A 10,270-nucleotide genomic window follows, 5' to 3' on the forward strand; every position below is an offset into this window, starting at 1 on the left:
ATCACTTTTCACTACACACTACATCAAATACTTTAAAATTTTCATTATTCTTATTTTTTTTTTATTATTTTCTTCTATTTTTATTATTATATTTATAGAATGAGTGGAAGGAGAGAGATTGAAAATATTGAGTGGAAGGAGAGAGATTAAAATGAAATATTATTTTATTTTTAGGGTAGAGGTTTCATTTCTTAAATTTAGAGAATCATTATTCATTAAATTTAAGTTTAGGAAATAGATAGGGTAACTGATGCAGAGAGTTTTTAGTTATCCTATCTAAAATTTAAGATAAAATTTTTGAATAGGGTAGCTGATATGATGCTCTACTTATAACAATTATTTAACAACTTTTACCTACTAATTTTTCAGGATTAGAAAATTGATATCGACTAAAATAAAATAAATAAAGATATAAAGTACACAAACATTTTAATTGGTGGGAGAAAGGATTAAAGAAAGAAGATTAAAGATCGTTGTTAATACTAACATCTTCTTGGTAAATAACATTTCTGTTTCTAGTTTTTTAATAGATTTACAAAAAAAATTAAAAAAAATACAATTTTAGAATATTTTGGCAGACATAGAAAAGTTTGGTGGATTCGCTTTCTCCACTAGATTCCTGCTCGGTTCTTGTTGTTTAGTGCACGGGACGCTGGAGGGAGGTCCCTCGGTCGACGGAGGAGCCACGCTTTTCCCTTATTTTGCAGCAGCTTCTCAGTCCGCTGACCCATCGCTGTGGCGAGATCTCTTAAATCGGCGTGCCGAAAACTCCAATCGGGCTCGGTCCTCTCCTGCTGCCTCCTTCTTGTTCCTTCTGAAACCTCCGGTTTTGCTGCTGTTCGCCATCGGTCGGGCCGAGATTGGATAAATATTCTCTGGGCGGATGCATGAAGGAGTGCTGGAACGATGAGAGATGAGCGCTCGGTGAACAGCAAGGTTTTTCCTGCCGAAAGATTTGATTTTTATGTCATTGTTCGTGCTGCTGATTGATCTTCTTTTGGGGCCCTTTTCATTGCGACGGCGAAGCTGTCTTGGACGAAGAAATTTGTCAAGAAATGGCTCAACGTTAAGGGCAAATTTGAGGGTTTCCAACCGCATTCTAATGTTGGTGGAGGTGTGCCATCTCTCCTTCAGCTTGGCATTCGTCCTGCTAAGAAGATTCTTCTTCAATCCTTGTTGTTGTGTGTTGTTTCAGGAGGAGATATCTGCACCGAGAGGGAGACATTCAAAGTGAATGAAACTATAGCTGGTAACAATTGTTAGACCAAAAAGCTACTTTGATTCCCTTGAAACCCTAGAACTCCTTTCTTAGTATTTCCTTCCTGGTCAGCAAGTCCAAACAAGCCGAGTTTGGATCGAGTCGGAGAAGGAAGATTTGATGTCAATTTAGCTCAAGCTACCTGTGCTGAGGACTACAAGTGATCAATTTTTTTTTACTCTAATTTCTTTATGTGATCAAAATCCAATGTGATATGATGCTTTCTTGTTTCTAGAGTATTTGTGTCAACATGGAATGTAGGTGGAAAGTCTCCATCAAAGAGTTTGAATCTTGAAGGATGGCTCCTTGCTACACCCCCTGCAGACATATATGTCTTAGGGTAGAATTCTTCATTCTTCTTTAAATTTGAAGGTGTTGGATGAATATTTAGGCTATTTAGCTTTTTTATTTTTACTTTCAGATTTCAAGAGATTGTTCCTCTCAATGCCGGCAATGTTCTCGGCGCAGAAGACAAGCGGCCAGCCAAGAAATGGTTGGCACTCATCAGAAAGACACTGAACAGTCTGCCTGGCACATATAGTTGTGGAAGCTGCAGCACACCATCTCCCGTTCCGAATCCTCTTGTGGAGTTAGATGTTGATTTTGAAAATTCTTCCGTGAGGGAGAAGAGTTCGTCATTCATGCACCGATGTTCGTTACATTCCCTGAGCCGTAGTTTAAGAATTGATTCTGATACCATGGTGATACAACCATGGATTGATCGTAGGTATAGCGTCTGTGACAGAGTAAGCATTGGTAGCAGACCGAGTGACTTTGATCCCTGCTTCATAAGTGGAGATTCATCTGATGATGAGAAAGTCGGGGGAGAACCACTTTCTACAGCTAGTTACTCGCCAGCGTCATTTGTGTATGGTGCTCAGTCCTGTAAGGAAGAAAGAAGCCGATCATCGTTGGACTCTAGGTAATCCTTCATAAAAGTTACTTGATCAGTTTCATTTGGTCAAATGGCAATGTTTATTTTCCTGTTTGAATGCAGTTATTGCTATTGCTTGATCACAAGTAAGCAGATGGTTGGCATCTTTCTAACGATCTGGGCGCGAGATGAAATTAGAGACAGTATACAGAACCTGAAGGTTTCATGTGTGGGCAGGGGATTGATGGGTTATCTAGGCAATAAGGCAATCAGATTAATCACTTTTATTTTTTTTTTAGGCAACATCTGATTTTCTAAACAATATAATGACACTTTCTTCTTTTCCCTATATTTGATCCTTGGACTTGTCGTTGCTTGATGCTTTTCTATGTACTCTTTCTTCAGGGTTCAATATCGATCAGCATGACTTTGCAAAGAACAAGTTTCTGCTTCGTATGTAGTCATTTAACCTCAGGAGAAAAAGAGGGTGATCAACGACGGAGGAATTTAGATGTTTTGGAGATTCTAAGAAAGACTAGGTTTCCTCGAATTCACAGCATATGCAATGAGAAGTCTCCTGAAACAATTCTCGAGCACGAGTAAGTTTTCTCCAGTCTCCACAACTTGCTTCTTAGTCATTTTTCATCTCATGTCTAATTTAGTTTACGGTTCCAGTCGAGTTATATGGCTTGGTGATTTAAATTACCGGATTGCTCTTTCCTATCAGTCAGCTAAGGCTCTAGTTGAAATGTGCAATTGGAGATCGTTGTTGGAAAAAGATCAGGTGGTTTGAAAGCTTTATTTTAAGGAGAGGAATTGTTCATTTGTTCTTCAATTCATTGCTATTTCATGTTTCCATTAACTTCTTTTTTTTTAATAACACAGCTGCGAATAGCGCAACGTCGCGGCCATGTTTTTGATGAATGGAAAGAAGGAAACATATCCTTTCCTCCTACCTACAAATACTCAAACAACTCAGATAGATACACAGGCGATGGAATTTGCCACAAGGAGAAGCGAAGGACGCCGGCATGGTAGATTTTAGATGATATTTTTGATGTGTTCTTCCCTGTCTATAGTCTATCATCGACATTGAAGCTAAGTGGTATTCCTTTATGAAGGTGCGACCGGATTTTATGGTACGGAAGAGGCCTTACTCAGTCAGCTTATGTACGCGGAGAATCGAGATTCTCTGACCATAGACCTGTATACGGCATGTTCAATGCAGAGGTCACCCGAATCAAGAACAACACGAGCTGTTCGAATTCTCATTTGGACTCGGAAGAGTTCTAGTCATACTCACATGGTCGATCATACAGAAAGAAACATGTTTCGATTGACAGGAATGAAGTAATGAGGTATGATAGTATCTTTTTAAATGAGATGATGTCGCATAGAATCGCCATTATTATCTTTGATCGTATTGCTTCTAGGAATTGAGCCATGAAACCCCAAAGTCAAGCAAGCATCGATATGTTTTTTCCAGACTTCAGGTGCTCTGAATGTGTTGTTCGAACAGGTACCAGTTTTGATCTTTTTTGTGGTGTTGTTTCTGTCTTAATTTTACCGAGAAAATATTAATAAAGAGAAAGGTTTTCTTTGAAATTCTGTCCGTCAGGTAAACAGGCAGGGCTGCTTTCCTTTCTCTCTTCCGAGAAACTTCCTCTGTCAAACGGCCGACCGGATCTTCCACTATAAGATAAGACTCCACGCGGCAGCCTTCGTCTCAAAGTCTTGGGAAGATGGAGCCGCCGACGACGACGACGGCAACGGGGGCCATCACCCTCCGGACGTTCGACCTCGCCGACGTCGACGACTACATGGTGTGGGCCTCCGACGACCGCGTCACGGCCCTCTGCCGATGGGACAGCTACACCGACAAGGAGGCCCTCCTCCGGTACATGCGCGACGTGGTGGTGCCCCACCCCTGGTGCCGCGCCATCTGCATCGACGGACGCCCTATCGGCGCCATCTCCGTCTACCCCGGCGCCGGGCGCGACGGGTGCAAGGGAGAGCTGGGCTACGTGCTAGCCGCCGCCCACTGGGGCCGCGGCTACGTCACGGAGGCGGTTCGGCAGGCGATGGCGGCCGTGTTCCGGGAGCTGCCGGGGCTGGAGCGGGTGGAGGCGCTGGTGGACGTCGACAACAGGGCGTCGCAGAGGGTGCTGGAGAAGGTGGGCTTCCAGAGGGAGGGCGTGCTGAGGAAATCCATGCTGATCAGGGGAACTACCAGGGACACGGTCATCTTTGGCTTTCTCTCCACCGATCCTTTGCTGCCTTTAGCTTCCAAGCGATCATCTCAGTGATTTCCTTTGCTGTTACTGAAGTTGTTCTAAAGTAACTATTCTATGAAAAAATGTGCTATGATCTCTAAATTATTCATTTTTAATATCTACAAGAATTTTGGTTCATTAGAATTACCTGTTGTGGATAAGATCGGATCCTTCATGATTCAATTCCCTACCTGAAGGTAGAGTAGGGCCCTCAATCATGATGAACAAACAAAGACATGCAGCAGGGCTCACTGTGTTAAACATATCATGGATAATAATGCAAAATATCTGAACAGGGAAAAAATTCATTATTTTTCCTCAGTGGAACAGCGTGACTGATGAACATCCTCTCAGATGGCTCGCAGAATTCCTTTTATGACAGTAAAATTTTAACAAAAACAAAAAGCTACAGATAAGCATACTTTTGAATCATTTTCATCACTTAGAATCATAATCCAGAACCACCTAAAGAATTGCAGAACCAAGGGTATGCTCAACTAGATTGCCTGCAAATTTTGATAGGTTGAACTTGCATTAAATTTTGATTGATGTCTCTTCCGATAAACTGTCAGAGTCACTGAGCTTCTCTTCTTTGTGGCACTCACTACTGCAGAAGGCTTTCTCACCTCTGAAAGACAAGAAAAATGTTGCCACATGTGAAGGAAACATACTGAATCACAGAAATTCCAAGTACAGCAATGATCTCTTTTCAATTTTTTGAAGATAAGAAAAGGTTTAATCACTGTTTTAAGTGTAACATGGTGTAAGAATCATTTCTTCGACGACAGTAGAAAATTCACTAATAGAGGGGGCGCATGAAAGGTCACTTTCCCTAGCAAATCCAGGTGGAGTGACCCTAAATTGAAGGCATGGAGACATCTGATTAAATTTACTTTTCGCGGATCATGAAGACAGCCATTACCAAAGATTGGGGGACCTCGGCAGTGAACACTGAAGACATGAGGCCCCAGTAACAATGGCATGGACAGGGCCTAGTGCATGGAATTCTGATCTGAACATGATCCCAACAAAACAAAAACAGTCGGTAGGAATCAAAACCTTGATCTCCGAATGCTTGACTAAACCTCAGGAAGAATTAAGCAATATTCAATTAGTCAAGAGCCAGGAATTTGCCTAGGGTAACAAAGCATCAATCTCACTGACTGTTGAGCTAACCCAAGAAGAGAAAAGAACTAGTCCATGACCCTCTACAGAAATAAGCTCTCACATGAGTGGTTCCACAACACAAGCAACTATAGAATAATTTTCAGGCAGATCTTGAGAGGAGTAACTCTCCATTTATGCTTACAATCTACAATTCAAGATTATGTCATTAGTACCTCACTTAGAATGAAGATTTTGATACTTGTGCTGGTTTGCATATGGCTTAGTTGAATTTTGTAGATGCTAATCAACGGAAAAGAATTGAACTAAAACGAGGAACATAGCCTTTTTGTTGTCAAGATTTGTGCAAGACTATTTTAGAGAAGAATAGAAACTCAAACTTGAATCCATATCTACTGCAAATGTAAGCTTAACCAGCCATAAGGGAGCATATATACCTAGATATGAAGTTGTCATTTCCTTGGCCAAGATTCTTCTTGCATGTGTAGCAGAAGCTCAAGAAATCATTGGTAAGGTGGTCTCTGCTATCAGTTGATGCAGGGCTGCTGCTTTCGGTGGAAGCAGTGAACCCATCTCCACAGCTCTCCAATATGCAATTGTCAAAAATGTGCGTGGTTCTAGGATTTGGACCATGAGATATCACACAAGTGTATTCCTCCAAGAGTTCCATCTCGCTGATAGAGACGCACCCAGCAAAAACCCTAGGTGAAGAAGAAACCGGCATTTCCAAGCCCAGAGAATTCCGAGCAGGGGAGAGAAGAGCCAGTTGAGATTCTTTGTTCTTGACGCCAAACTCTATCGGGGATCCGACCGGAGACATCGAGCCGGGGCAAAGGGAAGGAATCCGGATCTTGAGCTGCGACCCAAATACCACCATCCTAGTCTTCGATTTGAGGTAAGCTTCGGCGGATTTCTCGTCGTTGAGAGCGTCAATGATACCGAGCCCAACAGCTTCGGAGTCGCCAAATGATCCAGCGAGTCGGTTATTCTCTCCGCCACTGGATTTGGCAGCATCGAAGAAGAGATGGCGGCCGATCGAGGGCAAGCTCTTAGTCTCAAGTATGGAAGTCGGGCTCATGGCGGCTTCGGAGTCCGAGGAGGTACTTGAGGAGACCCCAACAAAGAGCCTTGGAGAGGGGAAGATTGAGAAAGCCCTGGACTTGTTGCAGCAGCAGCTACTGGAAGAAGGGAGGGAGTGGAGATCGGACATTAGGGCTTGTTTTCCACCGATTGCTCTCGATCTCTTCCTCAGCATCCTGTTCGCCAAATCCTTGACGCCATGAAAGTTTCAAAAAGTCAGAAAAAAAAATATGGGATTCTGCTTCCAAAAAGAGAAAAAGTGACAATCAGAAAACATGAACAGACTTTGGGTTTGGTACTGGAATCTTCTTGTGCCCTGTGCCTCCACTGCAAAATTTCGAATGATCTAAAGATTGCAATTTCAAACTAGAACACGAAAAAAAAAAAAGAACAGATCATTCACAGAGCGCGATCTTCCTTAATCTTTTCGGATCAAAGCAACACTTTCTAGAACATTGTTCCAGCAAAACAGAACACAATGCCTAGTTGATCCTGATTCCTCACGCGGAAGTTTCAATCTCAGAAAAGAAGAACGAAGAGGTCGAACTTGAATCTTAAAAATCCAAATTTGAGTAGAGAAAACTCATCAAGGTGGCGCCTTTCGCCTCCCTCGATCGCTCTCCGTGAGACCAGCATATCAAAATCTATCGCTTAGGCATCAAAGATTTGGCGGAGGCGATGAAGCTCTTGCTCTGTGCTTCGTTTTCTGGAAATGAGTGCTTATTTAAAGAGAGATGCTGGGTAGCTTGCTTTTGGATCGGAAATCACATCGCTACACGTGTCAGATGGTTGGGCCATCATGGCCCTGCGGCCATAAAGATCATAATTATACATTTTAATTACACATTTTCAGCTGAAAATGAAATTCCAATCAGTTTAAGGTTAGGTTTGTAATTTTAAATATATTAACGAGTCACATTATGATTTTTTAATCAAAATTTTTATTTAGATATATACGGATTAAATTTCACAATTTTTTTTTGGAAACTCAATAATCTGAATTTTTGTATCTTTTATGATTTTTTAAAGCCATTTAGAATTATTTTATCCACTCATTCTGAATATTGACTTCTAAAAGAAATGATCTAATAGTTTTATCAATACATTTAAACTTGTCAAATGTTAAAAATAAATCTTTTTTATTGTATTTTTTAAAATTTTATATAGTCATTCTATGACTATATCTTTATAAAGTAGCAATTTCAATCAAAATTATCATTTTAAAACAATAATTAATTAAATTTTAAAAATAATTCTTATATTGTATTTTTTTAGAGCATCTTGGATCAGCCTAGGTCTAATTTTTATTGTTTAAATTTAAGATGGAAATCTAATCATTTTAGTTAAATTTGTTAGATTGACTTAAATTGATCTACTTTTAAAAATAACCCTTTTCAAGTGTCCTTGAGCCTCTAGATTCATTTTGCACTTCTATTTTTGTTGTTTGAATCTAACATGATTATTTAACAATTTTGAATAAACTATAAATTTTAAAATGTCAGAGTTTATTTGGTTATAACCTAGTTGGTTTCTTAATCTAAGGCAATGAAACTACTAAAAGAATATTTTTCGTTGTAGGCGGATAAATCTCTTTCACTCTTTAAAAAGCTTAGAAAATAATTAGAAATTGATTTCAAAAGTTGTTGATTAATTCCTATCTCCAGGAGACTTTTTATAGCCTCTTGGAAAAAGTTATCGCTGGTTAAAGGCACTTGTAAAGCATTCTAGGGTGCCTCCAAGCGGATAAAATTTTATCCACACTTCAACGGTTAGCCAACGGCTCACCAACGACTTTCTACGTTTGAGGGCACCTTCAATTTCTTTGAGGACGCCTCCAATCTGTTGGTTGGTCCTAGGAATATCGTACTGGTTCCCCTGTACAAAAATTTTGTGCAAGTCCTGAACCTTTCCTAATAACCTATTGTGTTCTTTAGAAATTAAATATGAAATCGCAAACGGAACTTAACATTATTGATTCTAAATTTAACTTATCTGTTCTTAGATGTTTAGACTTGGATCGCAAACGATACTTAACATTATAGATCCAAATCCACCTATGTTATAAATTTAATTAAATATTTATTTCGAAAATTGATTCCCAGGTCAAACATGGCGAGACACTTGGCCTTCTTAGGTATGGGAATATCCACCACTGCCTCGACAAAGCCTCTTAACGAAATTCAATATTTAATTTCCTTATATAACTCTAGGTTTAACCAAAAAGAACAATCGAATCACAAGATCGAAAAATAAAAGAAACACAAATTCGAAATAAATCCGAATATCTAGAATCTCTAGCCTCTTGTGTTTGGTATTTCAAATCTATACAAAGAAAACTAGTATGATGCAGAATAGAATTACTAGTTATACCTTTCTTTGTAAGCAACAACTTCTTGGTCTTCTATCGTATTCCTCTTCTTATCTCGGACGTCGTGTGGGTGACGATCTACCAAGATGAGAACCACCCAAGCCCTTCTTCTTCCTTCTTCCAAGATTCGGCCAAGCTACCTTCTCCAAGAGATTATAAGTCTCGGCCACTAACCAAGCTCCAAGGAAAAATTAGGAAACAAAACCTCCTCCTCCTTCTTCTTCTCCAAGCTAGATCCGACCACCAAAACAAGCTCCTAGAGGTTGAAGAGGTTCGGCCACTAAGGAGGAAGAAAAGGAGGAGATGAGAAGATGATATGGTCGGCCACCACCAAGGAAGAGAGGAGAGAAAAATAGAAGAGAGTTGTTATCAGGTGAAGGCACCTCTACTCTCTCTTTTATATTCCTTGATTTTGGCAAATAAGAAAATTTAATTATTATTAAAATTCCCTTATATTCTTTGCCTTTGGTTAATAAGGAAATTTTAATTAAAATTTCCTCTAACCCTTTATATGGCCAGCCACCTTCAAGAACTCCAACTAAGAAAAATTTTGTATGCAAAATTAAACTTCCTTATTTGCTTCCGAAAATTTTTGAAATAAAAACTTCTCTAATAATTTTTCCCTTCATGGTTGGTTATAAAAGGAAACTTTTATAAATTAAAATATCTCTATTAAAACATGTGGATGATTTACAAAAAAGAAAGTTTTCTCTTAAATTAAAATCTTCCTTTCAATCTACAAATAAGGAAAGACATCAAATCTTTTCTTAATCTTTTGTAGAAACTATAAAAGGAAAGATTTAATTTTAAAACTCTCTTTTAAAATCATGAGGATGGTTTTAATTTTAAAACTCTCTTTTAATTTTAATACTAGTACCACTCAACCTCATTGTCATGTCGGACTAAGTCCACCTGCAAGGTTTAACATGACAATCCTTATGAGCTTCTCTTGGAGACATTCTCAACCTAAATGACTAGGACACAGTTTCCTTCTATAATCAACAACACACACTATAAGTAATATCATTTCCCAACTTATCGGGCCTATTGATTTATCAAGCTAAATCTCACCCTTTGATAAGTTAAAGAAATAAATATTAAATATATGTGCTTATTATTATATTAGGATTAAGCGCACACACTTCCATAATAACTAAGGTCTTGTTCTTTTATTAAGTCAGTATAAAAAGAACTTACCTTAAATAATCCTACTCAATACACTTAGAGTGTACTAGTGTAATTTATTAGTCAAGATAAACTAATACCTAATTACACTACGACTATTCCAATGG

General features: G+C 39.1%; 3 protein-coding genes across 4 annotated transcripts; 2 read left to right on the forward strand and 1 right to left on the reverse strand.

Moving 5' to 3' along the window:
- Nucleotides 1-626: 626 nt before the first annotated feature.
- LOC122047078 (type IV inositol polyphosphate 5-phosphatase 7-like) lies at nt 627-3,814 on the forward strand. Its single transcript, XM_042608110.1, has 13 exons — nt 627-936; nt 1,027-1,114; nt 1,196-1,249; nt 1,331-1,418; nt 1,494-1,598; nt 1,680-2,180; nt 2,256-2,397; nt 2,538-2,731; nt 2,808-2,916; nt 3,018-3,166; nt 3,254-3,490; nt 3,566-3,651; nt 3,751-3,814. The coding sequence occupies exons 1-11, from the start codon at nt 907-909 to the stop codon at nt 3,423-3,425; spliced, it is 1,632 nt and encodes a 543-aa protein (XP_042464044.1). The 5' UTR covers nt 627-906; the 3' UTR covers nt 3,426-3,490; nt 3,566-3,651; nt 3,751-3,814.
- Nucleotides 3,815-3,841: 27 nt separating this feature from the next.
- On the forward strand, nt 3,842-4,546 carry LOC122047080 (putative [ribosomal protein S5]-alanine N-acetyltransferase). Its single transcript, XM_042608114.1, has one exon. It carries the CDS (start codon nt 3,875-3,877, stop codon nt 4,436-4,438), a length of 564 nt encoding a protein of 187 aa, XP_042464048.1. The 5' UTR covers nt 3,842-3,874; the 3' UTR covers nt 4,439-4,546.
- A 148-nt stretch (nt 4,547-4,694) lies between these two features.
- LOC122047079 (FCS-Like Zinc finger 8-like) lies at nt 4,695-7,312 on the reverse strand. 2 transcript variants are annotated; one of them, XM_042608111.1, is made up of 4 exons: nt 7,014-7,312; nt 6,896-6,937; nt 5,968-6,800; nt 4,695-5,033 (listed from the first exon to the last, which is right to left on the reverse strand). In XM_042608111.1, exons 3-4 carry the CDS (start codon nt 6,783-6,785, stop codon nt 4,940-4,942), a joined length of 912 nt encoding a protein of 303 aa, XP_042464045.1. In that variant the 5' UTR covers nt 6,786-6,800; nt 6,896-6,937; nt 7,014-7,312; the 3' UTR covers nt 4,695-4,939. The 2 variants fall into 2 exon arrangements, with proteins under 2 accessions (XP_042464045.1, XP_042464046.1); XM_042608112.1 differs by having other exon boundaries at nt 4,978-5,717; nt 6,896-7,312.
- Between the last annotated feature and the right edge of the window lie 2,958 nt (nt 7,313-10,270).

This window comes from Zingiber officinale, chromosome 2B (genome assembly GCF_018446385.1).
Source record: "Zingiber officinale cultivar Zhangliang chromosome 2B, Zo_v1.1, whole genome shotgun sequence".
NCBI classification, from domain to species: Eukaryota; Viridiplantae; Streptophyta; class Magnoliopsida; order Zingiberales; family Zingiberaceae; genus Zingiber; species Zingiber officinale.

What these genes read in the sequence shown, in the direction of transcription:
- LOC122047078 (XM_042608110.1), top strand. Translation starts at nt 907, where the DNA reads ATGAGAGATGAGCGCTCGGTGAACAGCAAG. An exon ending in CGATCATCGTTGGACTCTAG is followed by an intron (nt 2,181 to 2,255) that starts GTAATCCTTCAT and finishes GTTTGAATGCAG; the next exon opens with TTATTGCTATTGCTTGATCA. An exon ending in TGGGTTATCTAGGCAATAAG is followed by an intron (nt 2,398 to 2,537) that starts GCAATCAGATTA and finishes CTCTTTCTTCAG; the next exon opens with GGTTCAATATCGATCAGCAT.
- LOC122047080 (XM_042608114.1), top strand. Translation starts at nt 3,875, where the DNA reads ATGGAGCCGCCGACGACGACGACGGCAACGGGGGCCATCACCCTCCGG.
- LOC122047079 (XM_042608111.1), bottom strand. Translation starts at nt 6,785, where the DNA reads ATGCTGAGGAAGAGATCGAGAGCAATCGGTGGAAAACAAGCCCTAATG. An exon ending in AATGACAACTTCATATCTAG is followed by an intron (nt 5,034 to 5,967) that starts GTATATATGCTC and finishes CTTGTCTTTCAG; the next exon opens with AGGTGAGAAAGCCTTCTGCA.